This window comes from Geosmithia morbida, assembly GCF_012550715.1.
Source record: "Geosmithia morbida isolate 1262 chromosome Unknown scaffold_5, whole genome shotgun sequence".
Taxonomy (NCBI): domain Eukaryota; kingdom Fungi; phylum Ascomycota; class Sordariomycetes; order Hypocreales; family Bionectriaceae; genus Geosmithia; species Geosmithia morbida.
The window spans coordinates 1070167-1096030 of record NW_023336192.1 but is presented as its reverse complement, the minus strand read 5'-3'; the positions used below and the strand labels follow the sequence as shown (position 1 = coordinate 1096030).

At 54.3% G+C, this 25864-nt stretch overlaps 5 protein-coding genes across 5 annotated transcripts; 3 read left to right on the top strand and 2 right to left on the bottom strand.

The window, feature by feature from the left end:
- Positions 1-4543: 4543 nt before the first annotated feature.
- Positions 4544-7572, bottom strand: GMORB2_6329 (PAB1-binding protein PBP1, interacts with poly(A)-binding protein; the record flags this gene model as incomplete). Its single annotated transcript, XM_035468299.1, has 4 exons — positions 4544-4836; positions 4906-7004; positions 7071-7440; positions 7509-7572. 4 exons carry the CDS (start codon positions 7570-7572, stop codon positions 4544-4546), a joined length of 2826 nt encoding a protein of 941 aa, XP_035322280.1.
- Positions 7573-9410: 1838 nt separating this feature from the next.
- GMORB2_6328 (ubiquinol-cytochrome c reductase core subunit 2) lies at positions 9411-10993 on the bottom strand (the record flags this gene model as incomplete). The annotated part of the gene is made up of 4 exons (XM_035468298.1): positions 9411-9506; positions 9570-10402; positions 10463-10637; positions 10736-10993. The coding sequence occupies 4 exons, from the start codon at positions 10991-10993 to the stop codon at positions 9411-9413; spliced, it is 1362 nt and encodes a 453-aa protein (XP_035322279.1).
- Positions 10994-11586: 593 nt separating this feature from the next.
- Positions 11587-13793, top strand: GMORB2_6327 (uncharacterized protein; the record flags this gene model as incomplete). Its single annotated transcript, XM_035468297.1, has 4 exons — positions 11587-11595; positions 11674-11736; positions 11857-12570; positions 12642-13793. The coding sequence occupies 4 exons, from the start codon at positions 11587-11589 to the stop codon at positions 13791-13793; spliced, it is 1938 nt and encodes a 645-aa protein (XP_035322278.1).
- A 1099-nt stretch (positions 13794-14892) lies between these two features.
- On the top strand, positions 14893-16395 carry GMORB2_6326 (Mitochondrial carrier protein; the record flags this gene model as incomplete). Its single annotated transcript, XM_035468296.1, has 7 exons — positions 14893-14953; positions 15075-15112; positions 15192-15233; positions 15313-15560; positions 15652-15829; positions 15915-16169; positions 16309-16395. The coding sequence occupies 7 exons, from the start codon at positions 14893-14895 to the stop codon at positions 16393-16395; spliced, it is 909 nt and encodes a 302-aa protein (XP_035322277.1).
- A 2177-nt stretch (positions 16396-18572) lies between these two features.
- On the top strand, positions 18573-25464 carry GMORB2_6325 (DNA repair exonuclease SbcCD ATPase subunit; the record flags this gene model as incomplete). The annotated part of the gene is made up of 2 exons (XM_035468295.1): positions 18573-18673; positions 18810-25464. 2 exons carry the CDS (start codon positions 18573-18575, stop codon positions 25462-25464), a joined length of 6756 nt encoding a protein of 2251 aa, XP_035322276.1.
- Positions 25465-25864: the final 400 nt, after the last annotated feature.

Here is a 25864-nt window from a genome sequence, read left to right as displayed (position 1 = left end):
GAAGAAAAAGGAAAGGGGAGAGGATAAGGAAGAAGAAGAAAAGAGACTAAACTGGTGAGGAGCGAGAGAGAGAAGAGAGGGCAGAGGATGGAGAGAAGGGGCAAGTGACTTTATAATTCCTCCATGCGTCGTCGCTGCCCGTACATGACCTCGAGCACATTGCGACACAGAAGAAGGGAAATCACTACATACACCATACACCAGAGACCACTACACTGCTACTCACATGTACTGCTCGTACTACGACAGAGACTTGGGTAGAGGAAGAGAGAATGGGAAACAAACAAAAGAAAAAAAAACAAAAAAAAATGAAATGGTCAATGGGGACTATGGAATTCAGGGGTGTTCACAAGTTCGAGGGTAGCACCACAAGATGAATGGCCCATGATTCACAACGAGATATCCCACGGATCACTCCTACCCGTACTACTATAGCGGGAGGGGCAGAGAAGGCACGGGAGAGACAAGGGAAACCTTTATGACGATGGGAGTGGTCAGAGACACACGAAACGCATTGTTCCCTTTCAAACAGGCGCCGCAGCGTACCCCCTTTTTAGAGGGGGAGGGGGAGGAGGAGTCGGGGGGGGTGGCGGTTCCACAGTGCACCTTCTCTCTCTCTCTCTCTCTCTACACAGCACACACCCTCGGTAGAGAAAGAGGGAATATGTGGTCCATGAATGGTCAAGAGAGCTGTTTCAGATGATTGTTTTTTTTTTCTTCAATCTTGTTTTTCATGGTATTTTACTTTTTTTTTTCTTCTTCTTCCCACATCTACATGTTCCCTTCATCCCTGTTGAGGAAGCAGAGGAAAAAACGGAGTGGTTTCGTAGGCGCTTGACGAGAGTTGAAGAGAGAAAGGTATGCGGAGCTGCAGCAGAAGATCCAAAACAGATCAAGCGCCCGCTTCCTGACCAATCAATATACGGAGGCAACGTCTTGGGTGAAACTTGTATGTGAGTTGATGGAATGTTTCTCTCTCTCTCTCTCTCACACACACACACACGCACACACATTTTTTTTTTCTCCAGTTTGCGTGACTGTATATAATGTACCTATAATGGTGAAAGGGACAGACAGAAGAGTTACGGATTAAAATTTCCCTCTTCGTCTTCCCTTCTTCTTCTTCTTCTTCTTCTTCTTCTTCTTCCTCTTCCTCTTCTATCGAGTAGGTAAAGTCGACATGATGAATGTTATTTTCCTGTTACTTGAGCAACTTGTCAATGTTCCCCATCAGTCCTGTCCTGTCCTGTCCTGTCCTGTCGTGTCTTGGTACCGACTCTCCTGACTTGCATAGACGCCATACCCCGCTATTCCGAAAGAGGGATGTCTGGCTTCAGGGATCCCGTCCCGCTGTCTGTCAGCGGCTACGAAGCGAGTAAGTTAGTAGATGGATGCATAGTAGACGATGGACACTGGACAGTGGTAGTAGCCTTGTGATAATCTATCATGCATCGTGAAACGAGATGCACCATGACGTCGAAGATGACTGCCTTTCTTCTTCTTCTTCTTTTCTTCTCCAGTCTTGTATTTTCATACCGAGTCGAGTATTGGTTATCAGCTGTCCTCTGCTCGTGCAGGCAGTTTCACAAAAAAAAAAGCCCCCGTGACTACCGGGTACCACATATCGTGTGGCATCCAAGATGCATGACTAAGCAACCAGGGGGGCTGCTGCCCACAACGCTTCACATCTGTAAATAGCCTCACAAGATAGATTTCCTTCCCTTCCGTTGGGTCGAGCAATCAGACACGCACATATCATCCCGGGACGTATACATGGGCAGAGACCGCCGTATTCATCACCTACAGGTCGTCGTCTGTCGCCACCCACCGGGGGCACAGTCACCCCCAGCTTCCTCGAGCCATCGTGATCTCGGATGCGCTGTCCATCCAGCATCTTCGCTCAGACAGAAGACGACGATCGGAATGAAATATACGAGTCTTGACCACGCACACAAACTTACTCCTCTACACAGGTAGAATCGACAGAGGGGAGGTAGTAGGTAGTGATTGATTGACATTGGCATATCCCTCGTGTGTTGCCTAGTCCCCCAGGACCATGCGTGTGTGTCTGTGTCACGGTACTTCAACTCGATCAGAGCATAATACTACCCGATCAGCACTTTCGGCGGAGGGCGGAGTCCTGTCGTAGACAAAATCTTCCCGAATCATACAGAGATCATCACCCATCAATTGTTCGCTGAAGAACACACGTAAAAAGGAAGAAGAAGGGAAGGAAAAAAAAGTGGCACGCATCATCAGCCATAATATCGGTCATCGTGAGTGAGGCGTCCTGGATCAACAACAACAACACTCGTATATCACAGACAAAAGGAGGCCTCGTGACTCCCCCCCCCCCCGGTATTTCTCTCTCTCCCTCTTTCTTCTTCTTCTTCATTCACTGACCATATCATGGAAATGAATCAACAGACCATAGCCAACCAACCTGATCTCTATCACGCAATCACCATCGGTCTTTCCCAACATCCACGTTCCAGTAAGGAGCACACCAGAACGCTAATGAGATTAGAACAGCATCGAATTATAATCAACATTGATTCACTCGATTCACGTGTATTCTCCCCAAAAGACATGCTAACTTCGGATCTTGTGAGCCGAAAAAAAAAAGAAAAAGAAAAAAAAGAGAAAAAGAAAAAACTCTTCATCTACGTCATGCCGAAGAGCCGGGAGAAAGGGTCCTCTGGTTGGGGAGGGGTATGGGAGAGAAGAGAGAGGGAGAGGGAGAGAAAGAGGGAGAGAACAGATGTAAACAAGCTGCAAAGATTCCAGTCAACGGTTGCCAAGGTAGTTCATCCTCGGGACAGCTATCACCTCCTTGTCTATGTGATGTGTGCATATGATGTGTGCATCGCATCATCCACATCATACATGCATGACCTAATACCACTTCTCACCAAAACACTCTCCCTCGCCTCTCTAACGGAGTGAAGCTGAGTTACGTGCTTCATCATCAGTACGTGTAGCAGTAGCCCCCCCTCCAGCGGGGGGGGAAGAAGAAGAAAAGAAGAAGAAAAGAGCATGGTCCCGTCGTTTCACTAATACAACAACCTATCAACCTATTAGGAGGAAAGCGTTGCTCCTACCCGCAAAATCACTTCTTGACCATCTAAACTCTTCCCCCCGAAACCAACGGGAAAACTCATCATGCGTGACCTGCATATATAATATACATTACATTACATTACATGGACTGCCTATTCGAACCAAACACTTCACTTTTTTTCTTTCTTTCTTTCTCTCTTTCTCTCTTTCTCTCTTTCTCTCTCTCTCTCTTTCTTTCTTTTTCTCTTTCTTTCTTCTTCCTCTTCTTCTTCTCTCCTCCTTTTTTTATCCTTTTTCTTTTTCTTCTAATAGGTTCCTCTGCTCCGTCTTTTTCTCCGTTTCAGACATCCTGACTGTTCCCTCCCTGCCTCATCTTGCCACATGCTATACACCCTTGACGTATGCGTGCAGAGGAAAATCTATTGGACAGTTTGTAAAACCAGAGAACAAGATTTTTGAAACGATAGAGGAGGGACGAGCAGAAGAAAGAAAGAAAAAAAGAAGAAAAAAAAGAGATCAAGTATGAACATGAACAAGAAGGAGGGGGGAGAAGAGTAGGAAGGACGAAAGCTCTAGGCAGCATCAGAGACGCATAAAAGACTAAACTCGGTACAGAGACAGAGACAGAGTGCAACCCATTCATACGTCAGTCGAGGTAACGTAACGCCTAGACGCTTAGGGAGCGTATCACCATTGAGGCATTGACCGCCCATCATCATGCACCAAAACAAGATGGAGAATCATCCCCTGGTGTAAATCTCCCCAGGTCGAATGATTCATGAAACAACAGTCAACAGCAAATCCTTTGTTTGATATTTTTTTTGTTCCTTGTATGTTTTTGTAGAAGAAAACTTCTTTTCTTGTACGAGTACACCGTCTTCACAATCCCTCCCGTACGGTGCACACCCCCTCCCCTCCTCCTCCTCCTCCTTGACCACCTCTTGCTCTCCCCAATCATCAACTCATACCAACCTCCCCAACACATATTGCCTCCCCCCCCCCCCCCCCCCCCCAAGCAGAGAAAAGAGAAGAAACTCATTCCGTTCGATTGTCCCGTTTTTCACCGGCATCCCAACACGGGCAAAAAAAAAAAAAAACTCCTTTTCGATCTATCCTCTGATAGGATATTGTCCCCTCCTTCCGTCCCCTTTTTAATGCAGATTAAAAGATTTAATCGCCCTCCCCATCCGATATACCTTGCGACAGGTCCTGGTCAATATACATGGCATCAGGCTTGGGTGAAGTGCCATTCGAGACATTGGACGGGCCTCGATGCGACCTAGGCCGCCGGTCACGGGTCGCAGGTCGCAGCGACGTGTCCGGCCTTCAAGGACCGATTGTTGATATCGATGCCTTGGATGTTGATAGAAACGGCAGACCCTCGGCTGTCGCCTCGAACGGGCCAGATACATGTAGTATGTAGCGTTTGATAGTAGAAGGAAAAAAGAATATGTGATTGCAATCGTTGCCCATGTCGAATCTCTCATTTGGCTTCGTCAGATCCCTCGGCCGCCGCCGTTGTTGTTGCTGCTGCCGCTGCTGCTGCCGCTGCTGTTCGGTTCTGACCCGCTCCGGCCTGGCTTCTCTGGCTGCTGTTCCCTTGTCGGCCGTGTTCATGCTGCTGACCTTGGCCTTGGCCGTGACCCTGGCCACGCCGACCGTAGCCGTTGGCTCCGCCCCGGTGTTGCTGGTTTTGAGAGCCATGAAGCTTACCTCCCTGATGCTGGGAATTGGCCCCCGGGTGCTGAGGTCCCACGTTGTATCCGCGCGGGGGCACTACACTATACAGTCAGCCATTCGTCCCCTTTCAACCGCCACCACCACTGAGGACAAGTCTCTACTGACTCGGGCCACCAGGCTGCTGCTGCTGCTGCGGCTGCCCCGGTCCGACATACACCGGCTGGCTATACTGCACGCTGGGGCTCATGCCGTACATGGGCTGCCCCTGCTGCGACCCCTGGTGCGCCATCATCGGTGCCGCCGGCCGTCCCGGGCTGGGATACCCATTCACTCCCGGTCCAGGCTGCGGCGGACCTCCCATGGCCATATGCGCACCAGGGTACATCATCTGCGGTCCGCCCACCATACTCTGAGGGCCGGGCAGAAAGTGTGGCTGCATCATCATCGGGCCGCCCATCTGACCTTGCTGGGGCCCCATGTACTGCGGGTTGTTGGGGAAGCTGCGAAACTGTCCCATCTGCGGTGTACCAGGCCCCATAAAGACGGGCTGCTGGTACGGCATCTGCCCAGGTCCGGGGTACGCCATCGTCGCCTGCCCAAGTCGCGGTGAGGCAAACGACTGCGCAGAGTTGGAGTGCACCATCCTGTGATCGTCGTGGCCGTATGGCTGCTGGGGGATGCCACCGTGTTGGGGCGTGTGCATCTGCATGTGGCCCATGTGCGGTGACTGCCGCGGTCCTCCCATCTGAGGCTGGAGGTGGAAAGGCAGTTGATGGTGGTGTGCCATCTGTGGCACCACGTGCGGCGGGTTGGGTGTCACCATTGCCGATACGGCAAACGGCTGTCGGTCAAAGTACTCCTTGTACGTCAGGTGCATGGTCGACTCAGGCTTCTCGTCGTCCTGGAGTTGGCGCCACGTGGGGAGCGTGTCAAACGACGGTCGGAGGCCGCCATTCTCATCCCAGTTGCGACCTTGCGGCGGTGTAATCGTCTGGAGGTGACCAAGAATGTAGCACTTCTTGACATCAATGGCCTTGGTCTTGCGCCGAATCAGCGGACCGTTGGCTGCCTCCGAAACATGGTTGACCGCCGACCGAGGGCTCGAGCCCGCGCTCGGCCGGCCACCAGGGTTAAACGACGCGGCAAAGGGGCTTGGCTTAAATTCGTGGCTGTTGGGGTTCAGCTTGGCTTCCAGGTGTGACGACGACATGGCACTGGAGCGCCGGCTGAAACCACTGTCGACAGCATTAGCCGGCCCAGTGGGGGGGGCTCTCACGTCCTGAGCCGCCGCGTTCTGCGGACCAGGCTGTGACTGTCCGTACTTTTGCTGGTCGCCGTTGCGGATGCGCTGGGCAAGCGTGTTTCCACCCTGCTGTTGAGCGCCAGGAACGTGCGGGGGCACGCTGCCGCGGTTGTTCCGGTATCCCTGGTACTGCTGTTGGGGGAACTGCTGGCGATGCCCGGGGTGGCGGTTGCCAGGTCCGCCCTGAGGTCCTACCTGCCCGGCCGTCGGGCCCCGAGGAACTCGCGCGTCTGGCGTGTCCTTGGCCGTGCTCTGCTCTGCTGGCTTGGCCTGCGCATCCTTGGGGGCTGGGGCCTTGTCCTTCTGAACGGGCTCCTCCTTGGCCTTGGCCACGTCCTCGGCGTTTTTAATGGCCTTGGCCTGTATCTCCTTTTGCTTGTTGGGGTCCTTGGCGATAATGGAGACAAGGTCTGTCGGCACCGGCGTCGAGAGCTTGAAGCTGCTGGCAAACTTCTTCAGCTCTGTCAGTTTGACCTCCTTGTCAGCCTTTGCCTTGCTGCTGCGAACTTTCTGGGCATTCTCCCGCTGTTGGCTGGCGAACGACTTGAACGATTTCAGCACGTCACGCTCGACTGTGGAAGTCGCACTGGGTGCCCCTTCCTTGACTTGTGGAGATAGATTGCGGGAGCTGGAGTTTGTCTTGCTGGTGGGAACTCCAACCTTGTCGGCTGGTCGGGCATCAGCGGTTGTTGATGCAGTGACGGTGGCGTCCGCGGGCTTATTCTCGTTACCTGCCTGCTGCGAGGCACCATCCTTGCTAGTCTCCGCATTGCGGGTCTGAGTGTCCTCTGTCGTCGACGGCTTCTTTCCCGGAGCCTTGATCTGTGAAGAGATAATAGCAGGGTCCACAGGAGCTCCCTTGACGGTAGCCTGGCTCGATGGAGCTCTCATGGCCGGAGGTGTGTACTTGGACTCCTGACCACCAAGCGGCGGGAAGTCCTGGCGACGAACACCACTGTATCTGTAGAATTCATCAGCACGGAGATTGGAGGGAATGGTTAGAGGAGAAGCAAGAACGGGGACTCACTTATCCTCTTCGTTTTCTTCGGTGCCTTGGCCTGCGACGTAATCCATGACGCGCTCTTCGGCAACGTGGGCTGTTGCCGCAACACTGCACGTAATTTCACGCGCTTTTCTATCTGCAGCAGCGATTCTCTCGCGGTACTGCGGATGATTCTTATTGATGGCTGTTGTGTAGAAGCTTTCGTCGTAGTCCGTCTGTAGACCAAAGAGCCTCTCGTTCTCGGCGAACTGGTCCCACCCGCGGCCACTGTTCGGCGACTCCAAGCTGTCATCAACTGCGTCGTTCGCATCGGGCATCCATCTCTGGAGAACCCTCTCACCTCCCTGGCGGCTGTTTGATATCGCAGAATCGGTTCGGAAACCGGGTCGGTTCCCTGGACGTAAATGCCATGTCAGCCTCAGTGATGGTGTGTGGGTTTGATCTGTGAGACGATGAACTCACCATTCTGGACCCTTCCTCCATTACCACCGCCCGCGGCGTTGTCCCTTTTTCCCACAGGAGGCATGTTGGCGGACAAGAATTCGTGTACGGATTTGTCAACCGGACCTATCGACGAAGTGCAGATTTACCATGCGGGGTACAGCGCAAGCACCCGCAATGACTTTCGATGGTGCGATGCACCTATTGGAAATTCGGCGCACGTCGGGTACAGAAAAATGAGGATGTGACTGTGATCGCAAAGCTGTCAGTCTCATCCTAGTCGCAAAACATTATATAGATCGTCCTCATTCACGTCCAATTCAAGTAAATGGATATGCTATCATGACCTGATCTGCCGAAGACGCGAGCAGTGGTTGATGTTCAGAGGCAGCCATGAGCTCGTGATGGGCGGGTAGAAGACAATAGCAGGGCGGGGCGGGAGCTCTCCCGGTGATTCAAAGCGGGATAAGCCAAGGGGTAGGCAGTGAATGGGCTGCGACGAACCTGACGCTGTCCAAGGGAGCCCAGATGTATCTCCCGAATGCAGTCGTTCCTCCGATTTTCCGGTCCAGGGTAGAAGTCGAAGGGTGAAAGAACTTTGTCGTTCTAATGACGATAGAGCAAAGTCTTCAGAAAATTAATCTTGTCTTGAGACAGCACGCGAAGGTTAGCATCCCGTTGAAGTCAGCCAGCCACTTTCATTGTAGTGTCCATGGTCAAGCGGCCCGACCGCCATCGTGTTGGTCAGAATGCTATAGACCGATCGTCTGAGAAAGGGCGTTGCGGAAGGGGGGGGGGAGGGAGGCCGCGGATAGCCAGAGAAGGGCGAGCGGGATGATGGAGCATACCTCGAGGGGAGGAGAATGAGAGGGGAGTAGCTAAGGACAAAGAAGACCGACAAACGGGACCAGACAAGGACAGGTAAAGCAGCGTCACAATTGCCACAGAGTAGGCAGAGAGGACATTAGGAGAATCAGGGTCCTAGAGGGAGGGGGGAGGAAAGAAGAAGGAGGGAAGAAAGGGACGGGGCAGAAATGTCGCCAGAAGTTGTGTCGTGTGGTCAAACTAGAAATCAGATGGGGAGGGAGATCTTATGGTGGTGAAGCCTTGACCTTCCCAGTGGCGCCCCGGCGGCCCTGCCCCAATAGCAACGCAGCTTGTTACTGGCCCAAACCCTGAGAGCTTCTCAGTGTCTCCTTAGCGGTCCCGTCAGTGGTCCCGGGCGCTGTGCCATCGAGGTATTACAGGGTCTTACGGGCGCTAGACCTCTCCACCTGTTTACCTACCGGCTACGGAGGTACGGAGGAGATGTACCTGTAGTCCTGTATTACTGACCCAGGTTTAATAATGAAGGAAGGGGCTCCAAAGGGCCAGCTGTGGCTGGTGGACATTTAGTGGCTGGTAGGCACTTTGTGGCTGGTGCACCCCTGGGCAAGTCAATCCCATGAGTCTAGGCCTCGTAGGGGACACCGAGATCAGCTGCATATCCCGTTGCCCCTACGTTGTAATCCAAAGCCTGGGATTGGGGATTGGACCCAGAAAAAAAAACCATCGACACCACCAGGGTTCTGAATATCGTGAGTGACGTGAGCGAGACAACACAGGGGCGATCGGGAGAGTGATTGCATGTTGTATCAGTTGCACAGATAGTAAATATGAATAATGTTACATTTTCCCAAAAATACAGCGAACGGCAGGAGGCGGCCTCCTTCCTTTCTGCAAGGCAAGAAAGAGACAATGAGGCAAGAGCGGTCACATCAAAATTCTAGGAAATCCAGCATGAGACGAGGTGGAAACCGAGGCAAAAAAAGAAAAAGATTCCTCTACAGGTATTCACAAAATAGAAAACCACCGCACCACGCCCTCTACTACTAGACAAGGTTGACTGTTGGTACAAGCGCTCATGCCCTAAATTTACCCTCCTTACACCCTCAGGCCGAGCTGCTCGGCGTACGGCAGCACGAAGAGGTCACCGACAGTCGAGACGGAGGCCTTGCTCTCGAGGAGGGCCTTGGCGACCTGTTTCTGGTGTTAGTCTTCTGCATTTTGGGTGTAATTGGAAATGTCTAAGGAAAAACTTACAGCCTTGAGCTTGTCGGCGTTGACGGCCTCAATGCCCTTGATGAGAGCGGCAGACTCAAAGGCCTTGCCAGTGCTGATGAGGCCAGAGCCGACGAGATCAAGGGAGGGCTCGCCGTCGAAGGCGCTGAACTTGGCGTTGGCGACAGCCTTGGCAACGTCCTCGTTGGCAACGGTGCCGTTGGCAACGCTCTCAAGGGCCTTCACAGCGGCCTCAGCACCCTTGCGGACGGAGGCGGCCGAACCGGTCAGCTGGATGGCCAGAAGGCCGGCGTCGGAGTAGGCGAGGTTGGAGGCCGAGGCCGAGAGGCCAGGGATGTCGGCAGTGGCCTTGCCCAGGAGGCTGTAGCCGGGAGACCACTTGATGGTAGACTGACCACCCAGGAGCTGAGCCAGGACGGAGACCTCGGGCTTGGGGCCGGTGTAGGCGGAACCAGGGAAGGCAATGACGATGGAGTTGCCACTGGCGTGGCTCAAGCGCTGCTCACCACCGTGGTACTTGGAGGCCTGGGACTCGAACTTCTGGCCAGACTGGGACTCGACCTGGACGTCCTTGAAGAACTGGGGAACCCACTTGGCTAGGTCCTCAGGGACGGCACCGTCGGCAATCAGGGCTATGTTGGGCTTGGTGTAGACGGCATCGGAGAAGCTGGCAATGTACTCCTCGTTCATGTACTTCTTGTCGGCGCTCGAGGGGTTGGGGTAGACGGAGTTGCCAAGGCCACCGTGGAAGGCGACAGCGTGGACGTTGTCGAGGGCGACGGCAGCGGCATCGCTGTAGAAGATACCCTGCTTGACACGCAGAACGGACTCAATCTCCTCGTGAAACTCATGGGCTTCCCGATCCAGTCAGCATATTCAGCTATGCCGTACAAGCCGTCGTGGTTGCTACTTACTGGTGTACTTGGTCATGGAAACAACCTCCGCTAGCAGCTCGGCAAAGTAGGGGAGGTCAGCACGGAGGAAGTTGGCCTCGAGAACGAGGCTCTCGCGGGTGTGAGAGGAAGAGAGGCGGCCACCGAGGAGCTCAGACTCGCGGGTGATGCGGAGGGCAGAGCGACGCTGGGTGTTCTGTTTTTTTTCGAAGGGGTTCGAATTAGCTCACGAGTCCTACTAGCCCCCGAGGATGGCCGGGTGAACGGGTGTGTCGAATTTGGATACGGGCTTACCTTGAACGCAAACTCGGAAAGACCAACAGTCAGACCGGGAAGAGGCTGATACCTGGTACCAGCCTTTGAAACGAGAGCGAGCTTGGTGGCAGGGCCCTGAGTGTCGCGCGAAGCAACCTTGAGGCCAGAAATGTCCGACGTCTCAAAGGCTCCAGACGAAGCAGCAGCAGCAAAGGTGCGCTGCTGGGTAGACCGGGCGGCCAGAGACCGACGAGCGGCCTGGTGGGCGTTCCGTGCGAGTGACGATCTCGAAAGCATTGTCGAGGGTGGTGTCGAGACGAATTGACAGTCCTTGCCGCCGTGGATTGGGGGATACTCCGTAGTAAATCTCCAGAAGAAGTGCCTCGTGGAAAAGCTCCCGTCTAATTTTCGAGAGACGGGATAGACTTTGTTTTGAATCACGTGATTAGCGGATCCGAGGAGTTTGCCGGGATTATGCAAGGCGAAGTGTCTTAGAGGTCACTCTGGCAGACAAATATGACGATCAAGGGTGAGATACGCCGCAAAAGTCACCTTGACAGTACTTCGGCCCACTGCTCGGCTCCCACCAGCAGGTCATTGCACCCCACATGCAGACTGCTAATGGCAATTAGCAGAAGCCTCAGTGGCACTTACACTCTCTCAGAAAAAATCATGCGCCATCTACGCTAGTACCTCATATTTTCTGCCCTCTTCAGACCAAACAAGTCTTCCATCATATATATCTCTCCCAACGTTCTCTTGCTGCCTTCCGCGCTCATCACTTTACATTCCGGAATAAGAGTGGAGGGATAGTACCAGACTTCAATGAAGGTCCGGTAGTCATTGTGTTCAGCTCTAGAGATAGTGAGAGGATCTCTAGGAGCACAGCAATGCACGTCGTGAGTGACACCATCGCATCCGGTTATTGATTGCACTGAACCACGTTTTTACTGACGCTGGGCACCACATGCCAATAGACACAACACGCTGCCGAGCTTTGTGCTCTCCTAGTCAGCGATCTCTATGGCGAACTTCCATCGGTACGCTCATCCTCTTTCCAATTGGGGGCATCTTTTGCCCCTCTTTCCCCTCTCCCTCTCTTCCTCTCTCCTCCCCTCCTTCCTGTATCACCAACTGACTAGGGTCTTGTCGCCTTTTAGCGCATCTTCGCTACCTTGCTCACAAAGGGACGCTGCACCGTTTCACAATTGGCGCAGCATACGGCCCTCACTCCTCGACAACTCCGACACGGACTAGCTGTTCTATTTCAGCAAAACCTCCTTTATACGCGAGCAGACCCCGAGTCGAGAACCACCTGGTACGATGCGAACCCGGACGCCTGCTACAACCTTGTCCGAACTGGCAAGGTGGTAGAGGCAGTCAACTATCAATTTGGCCCTATGGAGCGCGAGCTTGTCCAGAACTTACTCCAATTTGGTCATGCCCGCGTCCATGATCTGAGCCAGGCCTTTGCCTCCAGATACCCTTCCTTGAATGGGAAGTCCAACGGCTCCAACGGCCATGCTACTGGCGATATGATTGCGTCGGACGATGACCTCATGATCGTTCTCGCTCGTCTGATCCAGGCAGACATTATCGAGACCGTTCGCCCAGAATCGTTTCGCAACCCCATCGACGTTTTCGACGATATCAAGCAAGACGTCACCAAAACTTCGCCGGGAGAAAAGGCGACCAAGACCAAAATGGAGATAGAACAACAAATTGCAAACAGGTGGAAATCCTTCCGCGATCAAGGAAAGGGTGTCAAACGCCAGCTCGACCAGACCCGTGGCAGCATGAGCAAGCGCCGGAGGCTGCACAATGGGCGGGCTGCCAACGGGGCCTTTGATGACGAAACAGTACCACAGCTAGGCGTGAGTACTGCTACTAGCCCACCTTAGCCTCCATCCCTCCCACGAAGTGCACTTGTCTAACGAGAGTACAGCCCAACCTCGTCGTCAGGATCAACTACGAAAAATGCTTGGTCGACCTGCGGAACAAGCGTCTTGCGGACTTTGCCGCAGGATGTCTTGGTGAGACGACGGGCGAGGTGTACCGCACACTCCTGGGCCTTTTGACGGCAAACACCCCCAGACCCCGAAAGGATGAGTTAATAGAAGAAGAGACGGGACCGCTGCCCACAGCCACCACCCTAGACATATTCGAACATCTAGACGAGTCGGTCAACGTGGCCAGTGGCATCGGGAAAGTTTCCAAGAGCAACGTGGATGACATCAGCGCCGAAAAAGTTCGGCCCAACGCTCCGCAGTCGGATGACGAGTCGGACGACGAATCCGACGAAGACGAAGATGCACCACGGCGATCGGGAATAAGTCGTATAACACTAGATGACGCCGACGACGACAATGATGACGACGAACAGCACGCACACACGAATGGGAATGGCACAAACGGCACCCGAGAGACCAAGGTCAAATTCAAGGACGAAGGCGCACCCCCGGCCAGCCGCGTCGACCAGATGCGGCAGCACCTACTCCTCCTGGCGGAGAGCCAGCACCGATTCGTTCGACACTGCGGTACCCAGGGACGCGGCCAGTGGACGGTGGACTTTGAGCTGCTGATGGAGCGGATCCGCGAGTCAGAACTGGACGCCATCATCGAGCAGTCGTTTGGGCGGCACGGACTCCGGCTCACGCGCATCCTGCGCGAGAAGGGCAAGCTGGACGAAAAGATGCTGCACTCGGCGGCTCTCATGAGGAAGCCCGACGTGCAGGGCAAGATGCTGGCCATGGAGATGGCGGGACTGGTGGACATACAAGAGGTGCCCAAGGACAGCAGCCGTATGGCTAACCGCACCCTATTCTTCTGGTACTTTGACGCCGAGCGCACCCGCTCCCAGCTGCTCGACGACATCTACAAAGCCATGATGCGGTGCCTACAGACGCTCCAGGCTGAGAGGCACAAGGAGAGGAACATCCTGTCCTTCGTCGAGAGGAAGGACGTCCAGGGTAAAGAGGAGGAGGTCATGACGGCCGAGCACTACAACAAGTACAATGAGCACCTTCAGATTCAGGAGAAACTGATTGCACAGCTCATGAGGCTGGATGACATGGTGTCTATATTCAGGGATTTTTAATCATGGAGAGAGGGAACTTCCCGTCCTATCAAGCAAATACATGGCGATCACGGGTATGAAAAAAAAACAATGTGGCAGGAGTTGGTTGACATGGACGGAGAAAGAGAGTGAGCTGTTACACCTGTTACGTTTCATCTGGATTCATTGTTTTGTTCCTTTTTTTTCCTAGAGTCAGGACGGAATGGCTGCCGTCTTGTAAGTGTATCACGAGCTGTTTAAAAAAAATCGCTCAGTCAAAAGGTGTATTGACTTGGTACGTATGGCACGATATTGTATCGGACTTGCCTTCTGCACACTCAGTGAGTCCTTTGCATGTGCAAAGGAAATCGTATACCTCTGGAGCCTACTAATCTACTGATACTACTACCAGTACAAACGTAATAACACAACGGACAAACATGATAGAAGTACGTGTATCCTTTTCGTCTTTATTAGAGACCCTTGAGATTGAACGGCAATTGTCGGGAGGCCTAGGGTAGTGGTGGACGGATTGACGGGATTTATCGCACATTATGATACATGTACGAGTCGCGATAAAAAAAAAGATGTTAGTGGAAAGACCATGTGATCAGGTCTGATTGAGTAATCATAGCTTAGAGTTGGTCCCAGGATAATATTCGGCGATATGCACGGTGGGAATAATACGGTGTTCCTAATTGAAAAATTGGGAAGAAGAAAATAAGTGCCTTTTACGTCCTCTAACAAGATAAATTGCAATGCTGAGAAGAACAGTAATATCGATCTTCCTGGCTGGTATCATCTGTACATATAGAACATAAGTAGTCGTTCATATTACCAACAGCTATTATTACAGCGCGGCTTTAGGCGGTGGAACCTCCTTTCCCCATTTTCGCGCGCCCGAGGTCGGCACTATTGTAATATTATTGCTCAAAAATTTCCATCCATAGGGTCCCGAGTAACTCGTACATACGAAAGACGTACAGCTGCTAACCACTAGGCAAGTCCAAATTTCAAGCTCCAACGCCGTTGCGACCACGACAAGATTCTCCTTCTCTCGCATCACACACTTTTTTTTCTCTTGATTTTTTCCCCCGGTTATCTTTGACAAGAAGAGCTTCCCCTCCCCACAGTCCCAACCATGTCTCCCCCAGTCAACACTCGTGAGAAGGAGTCTAACGTGGCTCGCCTGCTGGGCTCTGGTAAGATACGATTTCTCCCTTCATGTCCCTCCTGCCTTTGCCGTATCTGTCCGAAAGGAACAATGGTATGATGGCTCAAGAAGATATATTGAAACCGAGTGCTAACTGAGCCGAACTACAGGTTCCGCTGGTATCGCTGAGCTGGCCATCTTCCACCCCGTTCGTCTCTTCTCTCTCTCTCCCCTTCGGCTGCTGCGAAACTCCAAGGTTCCCTAACAAGAATCCGAAAAAAATACAGGTCGATACCATCGCGAAGCGATTGATGAGCAACCAGACCAAGGTAATACAATACAGCGCAAAAAAAAAAAAAGAAGAGGATTTGGAAAGGCTGATCAGATGAAACAACCTCCTCCGTACAGATCTCCAGTAGCGCCCAGTTGAACCAGGTCATCTTCAAGGACAAGGCTACCGCCCCCGCCAGTCGCAAGTTCATTTCCCTCTTTCCCGGTCTCGGATACGCCGCAGGATACAAGGTGCTCCAGCGCATCTACAAGTATGGTGGTCAGCCCGTAGCTCGTGACTTCCTCGCCAAGCATTACGGGAACGACTTCGAGTCGGCCTTTGGCAAGAAGACGGGCAAGGCTATCATGCACTCGACGGCTGGCAGGTGAGTCGCAATCAATAGCCCTAATCCTGATGTGACCGAGCTCCGGTTTGGACTTCCCCGCGGCTGACATACGGTCTGTGTGTGCGCGTAGTCTGGTCGGTATCGGCGAGATTGTCCTCCTCCCCCTCGACGTCCTCAAGATCAAGCGCCAGACAAACCCCGAGGCCTTCAAGGGTCGTGGTGTCCTCAAGATCATTGGCGACGAGGGCTTCAGCCTCTACCGTGGCTGGGGATGGACTGCTGCCCGTAACGCTCCTGGATCTTTTGCTGTAAGTCCACCACCTTCCTCTCCCACCCGTTCGCGGGTGGCGTGTGATTTTCGTATCCTGACATGCATGTTCCTCTCCCCTATAGCTCTTCGGCGGTTCTGCTTTCGCCAAGGAATACCTCTTCCACCTCGAGGATTACAACAAGGCCTCGTGGCTGCAGAACTTCGTCGCCTCCATCGCCGGTGCCTCGGCTTCGCTCGTCGTCTCGGCTCCTCTCGATGTGATCAAGACCCGTATCCAGAACCGCAACTTTGAGAATCCCGAGAGCGGTTTCCGTATCCTGAGGAACATGGCCAAGAACGAGGGTTTTGGTAGCTTCTTCAAGGGACTTGTCCCCAAGGTATATTCTTCCTGCCAACAATTATATCTTCACTCTCCAGCCTCTTTCCCAGGCTCCACATATACACTTATATCGATGGGTCGTATCTCCAAAAAGAAACCAGATGCTGACCTCTCCTTTTTTTTTTTTCACTCTACAGCTCCTCATGACTGGTCCTAAGCTGGTCTTCTCGTTCTGGCTCGCCCAGACGCTCATTCCCGCATTTGACACGGCTCTCCGCAAGTAAGGGAGAAGAAAAAAAAAGATCAATAGAAGAAACGATTTCTTGGGGCTAAAAAAGGTGATTGGGTTAGGAGGAAGGGAGAAAGCGGGCTTTTGTATGAGGACTCTCCCAACTCTGTAGCGATATAGACTACGTAATGTAAGCGGAATATTTTGTTTCACTGGGAACACAGCATCGCCAGAAGGTTATTGGCATGCTTCAGCACAATCACCTGGGTATAGGTAGACGGGTGCTGCCTTGCCTGACATGCGCTCGTCGTATTGCGCCTCATCGTAACGGCGTTCTGAAACCGACTAATCCCAGAAAGATGCTGCCTGGTAAAATGAAGCAAGTTCCAAGAGAGACGATGGCCCTGCAGACGATGGCCCAGTCAATTTGGGGGGCAACCAATGTCTGGGACGTCATGTCGGACCTTTACATAACTCAGGGAAACGAGAATGCCGACCTCGAGGCTATATGACTTGCAACAGACACAACGCGTCTCCGTCTCCACCGGTTCTGCATGAGGCCTAGATGCCCATGGCGCAGATAAGATTGGGTGGCGCGAGTTGTTGAAGAAGCAGGCGTCGCTCCAAGAGGGGGATGACGATGACGCATGAGCTCTCGCTCAAGCTGGTTCATGGCGATAAACCCGTAGGGGAAGCGTGCAGTACGAGATCCGGGATCGTCCAGGCCAACCTATTACACGACTCGTCGACGGCGCAGACGGTATCGCAAGGTGACAGCTTCCGAACTAGGCGCAACATCTAGCGTCTTATAGACCCGTACTCGTCGTATATGAGCTGTTCAGCCGCGCCAGGAATATCGACACGCAACTTGCTGACGTCGAGAATCCGTCCGATGTACATCTTGCGAAAAACAACGGGGCGACACGTTGAACCCAGCATGTTGAATGGAACATGTACACGTCGTGTGTGCGACTATGGTGCCGACTCACCGTAACTCCTGAGGATACGGTCAAGCTGAAGGTGGTAAACAAGCAAGGCTAATACGACCAAAGCTACATATCTCCAGGTATATATGCCGGGTTCGATATGGGAGGTAGACTTGTCAATACTGTAGACACGACCCAGGCTAGCACCGCAGAGACGATGACGAGTGCAAGAAAGGTCCCCTCGAGAGAACATTAAGGTCTTCCCTAGAATGTGGGAAAAAAAGGCTACCGAGGAAGCTTTCCATGCTATCTCACAAGAAAACCGGTGTCTTTCACGCCCTTAGAGTTGCCAAGACTCGGAGAAGACGCTTCAAACTGCCTAGTACCTAAAACGAAAGGTGACGGGGGGGGGGGGAGCTGTACCTCGTCAGACTCTGAGAACTGGCTGTGCCCACTTTCCGGATCTATATCACAAGATGATTGGGATGCTGTAACATGGTGTCAGTGAGTTGGGGAATGAAGATAATGACAGGGCAAAGGAGAAGGGCATAAGATGGGCGGTGTCAAAGAGTTATTAGTAATCATAATGAGTCTCAGACTTATAGAAGGGAAAGACTAAAGGAGCTATGGATTTAAGTAGCGGGGTTCTCCCTTTTTCTCTCTTTTTCTCTTCTTTTTTTTTGTGCAAGTATTGTCGGTCATGACCATGGTTAGAGGTCATAGTACTCGTAGAATCAGCCCGTACCCAACGCCGCTATCCCCACAATGCCTATACTGAAATCAATAGGGAAGCAACTAATCTGTATATGTACTAACACATGACAACATGCATGGAGTAGATATGGAGGTTTTTAGGTGGCGAAACAACAAAAATAACGGAAAGGTGTCCGGGAAGGTGCGGCAACTATCTTGATAGGTCGTTGCTGTGGAAACTACCGCCAGAACGCGCGGTAGCAATGGAAGTCACAACAAACCCCGGTCTTTTATGCTGTCTGTACATATAATAAACCATGGTCCATTGTTTGTGCTCGTCATATCATCTGTCTATCCCGCCCATCGTGTTTCTCTTTTTTTTATGATACTCGTACTCTCTTCTTGTTCATATTACAAACACTTCAACCACCTCTTCCCTCCCACATTTTGCGTAGGAGTCCTGCTCTACGTGAGGCCGTCCGCTGGCCTATAAATCTTCAACTACTCTGCGGATATTGCCACGCCGGCTATCCGCCTTAGCACTGTTGTCATCTCATTTGACATTCCTCACACACACCCACCCGCAGGTCGAGAAAAAAAAAACACACACACAATGCCGACACCGGGGAGTGACAGCCCGATGGAAGGGCGGAATGATTCTAGACACCACCACTCTGGGTCCTTTGATTATGGGAATCGAGCCCTCGTCCCCATGTACGTACTGCAGTCTCGGCAATAGAGATGCTGCTATTCTCTTGCCATCCATCCCCCAAATCCTCTCTTACGGCCATCGCCTCGAGATATACAAGTCACCCTGGCGGAAGCTGACGAGAAGGCGCCGCAACAACAGGTGGGATAGCTCCGATCCCGAACGCGCTCCGCCGCCTCTACCTCTGAACCCGCAGTCGCCCAGCGTCTCGTCGCGGGCAGGAACATCTAGCGTCATCCAGTCGGCCCATGCCGCGCTTAACGAGCGAGTGCGAGAGAGTGCTGGTTTCGGTCCCCCGATCAGCAAACGCCTCAACGACTCGTCGCCCGACCGGTCAACTGTCAGTCGAAGCTCCCACCGACGAACACAGACGCTACAGCCTGGCTCGGTCCGCGACCTGAGTTTGATGATCGAAGGTGCCTCCAACAACAGTCCCAGCCCATCGCCCACACGGCTCCCGCCACACCGCCACCACAGTCCTTCCTCGACGATAGGCTCATCCATCGCTCCCCGATCCGTCCAGGACGACAAGGAATGGGAGAGGGACATCCATGCCGATACCGAGTCACAGCTCTCCGAGAAGGCAAACAGCGCAGCTCCCCCACCCGGGTCTAGCTGGACCCCCATTCTCCGCCCTACAGCCCGCCGTGCCCCCGCTCAAGGCATTCTGGGAGAGAACACACCTCCCCAGTCATCCACCATGCTCGCCCTGCACAGTATGAGTTCCCAGAGCCCTAGGGCCGACTCCGAGCCCCCCCTGGCCAACGTCACAAATGGATCGTCTGCGTCCTTCTTGAAGCAAACTCCCCAGCCCAACGACCAGCTCTCGCAGCAGTTGGTCACGCTCACCAGCATTGCTACATCGCTCCAGAAGGAGATGTCCGCCCTCAGCCGGCGGAGCAGGGATAACGCCACCGATCTCCTCAGCCTCAAGGAAGCTACCAACACCCGAGACGAGGACATTCGGAAGAGCTTGAGGGATCTTCTCGGTAGTGTCAACGAGACGTCCACCAGGCTCGGTTCCAAGGATTACGGAGAGCGCCCCTTCGATAGCAAGACATTTGGCACCACATCCCCCAAGAACCGTGCTTTCCAACTTCCCCGCATCCCTTCACCCAAGAGCTTTACAGAATCCGTCGATCGTGGCTCCGTTAGCACCCCGTCACTCATCGGTGGCGATGGTCCGTCAACCGTCCCCATGCTGGAGAGGATCATCCGGGAAATGGGCACCAAGGAGGGCCAAGATGCCTTGATCAGCCGGCTCACCGAGGTATCCCGAAGCCTCTCCGGCATGGCAACCGCTTCCAAGGTGGATGAACTCCTCGAGCACATCCAATATCTTCGCACACAATCGCAGACCGCCATGGTCCCCAGCAGCAGAGAGCTCGAGCATGACGGTCCTCTGCCAGCCTCAGACGACTTCGACATATTTCTCAAGAACGAGAGGCCCCCTTCCACTCCGTCGCCCAGTCGGGGCTCCGGGATCCTCAATGAGGATATCCTCAGCATCATCCGCTCCGTAAAGGACAGCGTTGCTCAGGGAGGGGGTATCACAGCCGAGGTCAAGGCTCTCGTTCGCGAACTCCGCGGCGAGGTGCTCGGGATGGGCCGTGAAATCGGCAGGCGCTTGGAGGGTGTCAACCTCCAGAGCATCGAAGGCAGCGCCAACAACGAAAACCCGAGCAAGGATGAAGTGTCCCGCATCATCGACGAGGGTCTCGAGCAGATGAAGGAGCAGCTCAACCACGTCCTTCGCGAGCACCGTCGCCAGTCTGCCCAGTCGGCCGACACCTCCAAGACCCTCGTCGACTACCAGGAGATCTACAACGCTATGCGGGCTGCCTTGAGGGATAATGAGTCTTCTCGTGACAAGATGCCCGATCTCAGCCGGGACGATGTCGTCGGAGCTGTACGTGATGCCTGGGAGACATACAAGCCCGAGATCGAGGTCCAGCAGCTGGGCCTTGAACGGGATGAAATCCTGGCATGTCTTCAGGAAGGCCTTAGGGAGTACGCGCACCGTGACAAGCACTCCGAAGGTGCTACCCGCGATGAGGTCTTTCAAGCTGTCGTCGAGGGCCTGAGGCACTATTCGCCGCCCCGGATGGACATATCGGCCTCCATCTCGAGGGACGAAATCGTCGAGGCTGTGCGTGATTGCCTGGAGGAGTTTGAATTCCCGGTCGCCGCGTCCGCTATTGGGAACGACATCAGCCGGGATGATATGGTTCACGCCGTTAGGGAGGGTCTCCACGACCTGCACTTTTCTGGATCCCGAGCCCTCGAACACCCCGGCGGCGGCGGCGGCCTCAGCGGTGATAACGAGGAGATCATTGGCCGATTGGAAGACCTGAAAGAGTACGTCAAGCTCGAGTTCAGGAGTGTCTCTCAGGAGGCCAAGGACAACGTCGCCGCAAACGGCAGGGACACGGAGCAGGTCCTCGATGCGACAAAGGACGGCTTCGAAAACCTTCGTATTGCTATTGAGAGCTACGTCGACCGGGCTACCGCTGAAGCTGGCCAGGAGGACTTCATGCAAGGACTGTTGCGGACCATGACCGACTTCAAGGAGGAGATTACGGAGCTCCTGTCCCACTCGACGGACATCTCCCGTGAGCAGCTTCAGGGTGAACTTGAAGGCCTCCGTGAAGTCGTCAACTCGTCCATGGTGCCTGCCTCAGCTGTCGCCCCGGTCCAGACGGACAACAAGGAGATCATCGAGGCCCTGCACGCCACGGCCAACACCCTTCGACAGGAGATCCTGCGGCCCAGGGCTGAGACGGCCGAGATCATCGACGCTCTCAACGATGGGCTCAACGAGCTGCGGATCGGCATCGACAGGATGACCAACAAGCCGGCCGACCTGACAGCCAACGACGAAATTCTTGATGCCCTGCAATCTGGACTGGATTCTGTTCGCGCCGACATCGAGTCCATCCGCGACGACAACAACATCAGGGCCATTGCTGCCGTCCCTACTGAATCCTCAACGGCACCACATATTGAGATTCTGGAGGCTCTGCGATCCGGACTGGACTCTGTCCGGTCGGATATGCACTCTATACGCGAAGAGAGCAGTGACAGGACTGTTGCCGCGGTGCCCCTTGAGTCGGCCCACAACGAGATCCTTGACGCTCTGCGCTCGGGACTGGATTCTGTGCGGGCCGACATTGAGTCCATACGCGAGCAGAGCAACGACAGGTCCGTACCCACGGTGCCTCTTGAGTCGGCCCACAACGAGATCCTTGACGCCCTGCGCTCGGGACTGGATTCTGTGCGGGCCGACATCGAGTCTATACGCGAGCAGAGCAACGCAAGGTCCTCTCCTGCAGCAGCCCCTGAGTCCACAGGTCACGACGAGATCCTCAAAGTTTTGCGCTCTGGATTGGACTCGGTTCGATCTGGTATCGACTCCATCCGTGACCAAGCTAATGAGAGGTCATTCTCCGCGGTGCCTCCCGAGTCCTCAGGTCATGACGAGATCCTCGAAGCTTTGCGCTCTGGATTGGACTCTGTGCGGTCTGATATCGAGTCTATCCGCGAGCAAAACAACGACAGGGCCCTCGCTCCGATCTCGGCTGGCGCGTCAACGCCCGACATACCCAGTTCGGACGAACAAGCTCTCATCCTCGCTGACATGGCCAGGCACGATGACATCAAGAATCTCGAGGTTCTCATCACTCAGCTTCGGATGAAGCTTGAGAGCATGAACTCAGAGCCCGAGCCTGCTCCAAAGGACGAAAACAGTAGCAACCTGGAGAGCATGCTCGAGAACATTCAGCATGGTGTCGACGATCTCAGTTCGCGAGAACCTTCTTCCGCACCTCCCAGCCAAGACCTGACGCGTTTGGAGAGCATGATCGAGAATATCCAGCGCAGGGTCGAAGAACTTAGCTCCCGAGAGCCACCTGCGGCTGCAGTCACCAGGGATGCAGAGAGCTCCAAGGACCGTTCGGCCAGTGACGATGTTGCTTCAAAGGAGGATGTCCAGGCGATTGAGATGATCCTGCACAATACCAAGGCCCGCCTAGACGATCTCATGGATGGCGATCAAGCTCTCCGCAAGGACCACTTGGATGCCGTCGAGGCCCTCATTCTGGAGACGCGCGAAAGCATGAGTTCCATCGCGGAACGGATGGAGGCTGTCTCTCGCAAGGACGACCTGTCCACGATGGAGACGCTCCTCAACGAGATCAAGGGCAACTTCGATGAGATGAAGAACCAGATTGCCACGCGGGATGAGCCCGACGAGGACAAGGTTTCCAAGGCGGATGTCGCAGCCGTCGAGACGGCCGTACTCGAGATCAAAACTCTTCTTGCTGCCTTCCAAGGTGTCGACCTGAGCGACCTGCCGAAGAAGGGAGACTTGTCCGGCATTGAGACGCTCGTCAAGGAGACCAAAGAGAAGATCGAGAGCCAAAATGAGGCCTCCAGCATGGCCATCGAGAAGAAGGATGATGAGCTGAAGTCTGTGGATGAGCGCGTCTCGGAAGTCAAGACATTCCTGCAAGAATTTCAGGAGACGCTCAAGGGAAAGCTCGAAGACGGCTCCAACGGCATCGAATCACTCGGAAAGCTCTTGGAGACCATGGGTGAGAAGATCGACAAGAACGACAACGTCGGAGCCGACCTAAAGGAGATGTTTGAGACGATGAAGACTCAGTTCGAGGAATCGAAGGGCATCGTCACCGGTGCCAAGCTCGAGTCAGATGAGAAGCTACAGCAGGCTACGGAGAGCATCGGCACCAAGATCGACGACAAGATCACCGAGCTGATGACTAAGTACACCGAGTTCCAAGAGGCCTTTGACGTCAGGATTCAGGCCGGCGAGGCCCGCGACGCCGAGACCGAGGCAGCCGTCGTCGGAACCAAGGCCGTTGCCGAGGAGCTCAAGATCCTCACTGACACTCTCGGCTCGACGGTGACGGACTCCCTGGAGAAGATGGAGGAGGCCTCCAAGACCGTCTTCACCAAGGTCGAGGAGCTCGTCTCACGCAGCGACGAGGCCCAGGCTGACGGAAAGGCCGAGCACGAGCAGACGCGCGACCGGCTCGATGCGGCCGTCACCATGGTCGAAAGCCTGCGTGGTGAGGTCTCGGACACGAACCCCAAGATCCTCGAAGCTATCCAAGAGGTGTTGGCTCTCGTGGGCCAGCACTACGAACACTCCAAGACGGCCACCACGGATCTCCAGGACAAGATCATCGAGACGCGGCCGCTAGACCAGTCCATGCTCCTGCCGCCACCGGAGAAGTATGACGACACGGAGGTCCGACAAAAGCTTGACCAGCTTACCGAGCTTCGGTATGACGATACCGAGGTTCGCCAGAAGCTGGAGCAGCTCAACGACCTCCGCTACGACGATACTGAAGTGCGGCAGAAGCTGGACCAGCTGGCTGAGCTCCGTTACGACGACTCACAGGTGCACGAGAAGCTGGACCGGCTGGCTGAGCTCCGTTATGACGATACGCAGGTGCACGAGAAGCTGGACCAGCTGGCCGAGCTCCGTTACGACGACTCACAGGTGCACGAGAAGCTGGACCGGCTGGCCGAGCTCCGTTATGACGATACGCAGGTGCACGAGAAGCTGGACCAGCTAGTTGAGCTCCGATACGATGACACAGAGGTGCGCCAAAAGCTGGACCAGCTTAGCGAAATAAAGTACGACGACAGCGTGGTCAACGAGAAGCTCGACAAGATCACGGCGCAGACCACGTCGACGGAGCAGGCGCTGTCACAGCTGGAGAAGCTGGACCAGGTGCACGAATCAGTCATCAAGACAGCTGCCGAGGTGTCGACGTTCCTCAACACCCAGATGCAGCGCGCGGCTGACGACTACGAGGCCAAGGAGAAGAAACTGCGGGAGATGGACCTGGAAATGGAGCGCAAGCGCTGCGAGAAGGAGCACCTAGAAGCCTCGATCCTGAGCCTGAAGGACGAGGAGGAAAGGGTCCGCAACAGCGTTACCGGCCTCCGTACGGAGCAAGAGAGCCTGATCCGACAGAAGACGAGGCTCACGGGCGACGTGTCAGCTCTCGACACAGCTATGAAGCTTCGCAGGGAGGACCTGGCCGAGATGGAATGTCGGGCGGACCGTCTGGAGCGTCGCATCCTGGAAGGCGTCATGGACCACTCGCGCGTGCTGCTCATGGCCAAGTCCAACAGGAGCGGCGGGGGCGCCGGCGACTCGATGGCGCGCAGGCGTGTCAAGAGGTCGTCAGCTCAGGGCGAGGACGGCACAGCCACCCCCAGGGCGGCGACCAAGCCGGCCGTGAGCATGGCGCTGTCTGGTAAGCGCAGCTTGGCGTCGCCTGGTCAGGCTGGGGCCGAGAGGCGCATCGCATCTCTCGGACAGATCAACAACAATGCCCCCACTGGCGGCGTCAAGAGAAGCCAGAGCGTGCGGACTCCCATGGGGGGGAAGTCGCTCCGCAAGCGCAGCTGGGGCGGCGATGCGAGCCACGGCGAGACGAACAAGGAGAACCTGGGCGTGGGCGAGACGGTGGAGGAAGTTGACGAGAACGAGTCTCCGGCCCTGGTCGGCAATGGCCCCGAAGGCGCCGGCAACCAGGCATCCGAGACGACGGACAATACGAATGATGACGACGAGGCCGGGAGCGACAGCGGAACGCTGCGTCGCAACAGCCACGGGTCGTCGGAGCAAGGGTACAGCGAGTACAGCGAGACGGTGAGCAGCGAGTGGACGGGAAGTTCGGTGGTGTCAGGAACGGACGATGGAGCCAGCACCGTCGGTGGCGATGAAGGCGGCCAAGACTTGGTGGTATATGGGCAATGAAGTTGATGAGGAGGATGTCATATGATGATGACTTCACCTTTTTTTTTCTTTTCTTTTTTCTCTTTCTTTTTTTCTCTTGTGATTTTCTTTATGACGATGTTGTCACGATCAGACTGTTTCTTCCTCTCTTTCTTTTTCCTTGGACGGCAAGCACTTTGTTTCTTCTTTTTCTCTTGCTTCTTTCGTTTTTCCCATCCTCGTTATATGCTTGTTCACTCACGTGTTTCTTTGGAAGACATTTTTACTCTTTTTCATGTTTCGGGCGTGCGTTTAGTCTATTTTATCCTCGTCGTTGCGGTGGTCTTTTCTTATACTCCTCATGATTCCTCCCCAAAAAAACCCCCCTTTCTCTGTTATACTCGGTTCGAAATAATGATGGACTTTTTTTCTCTTCAGGTTT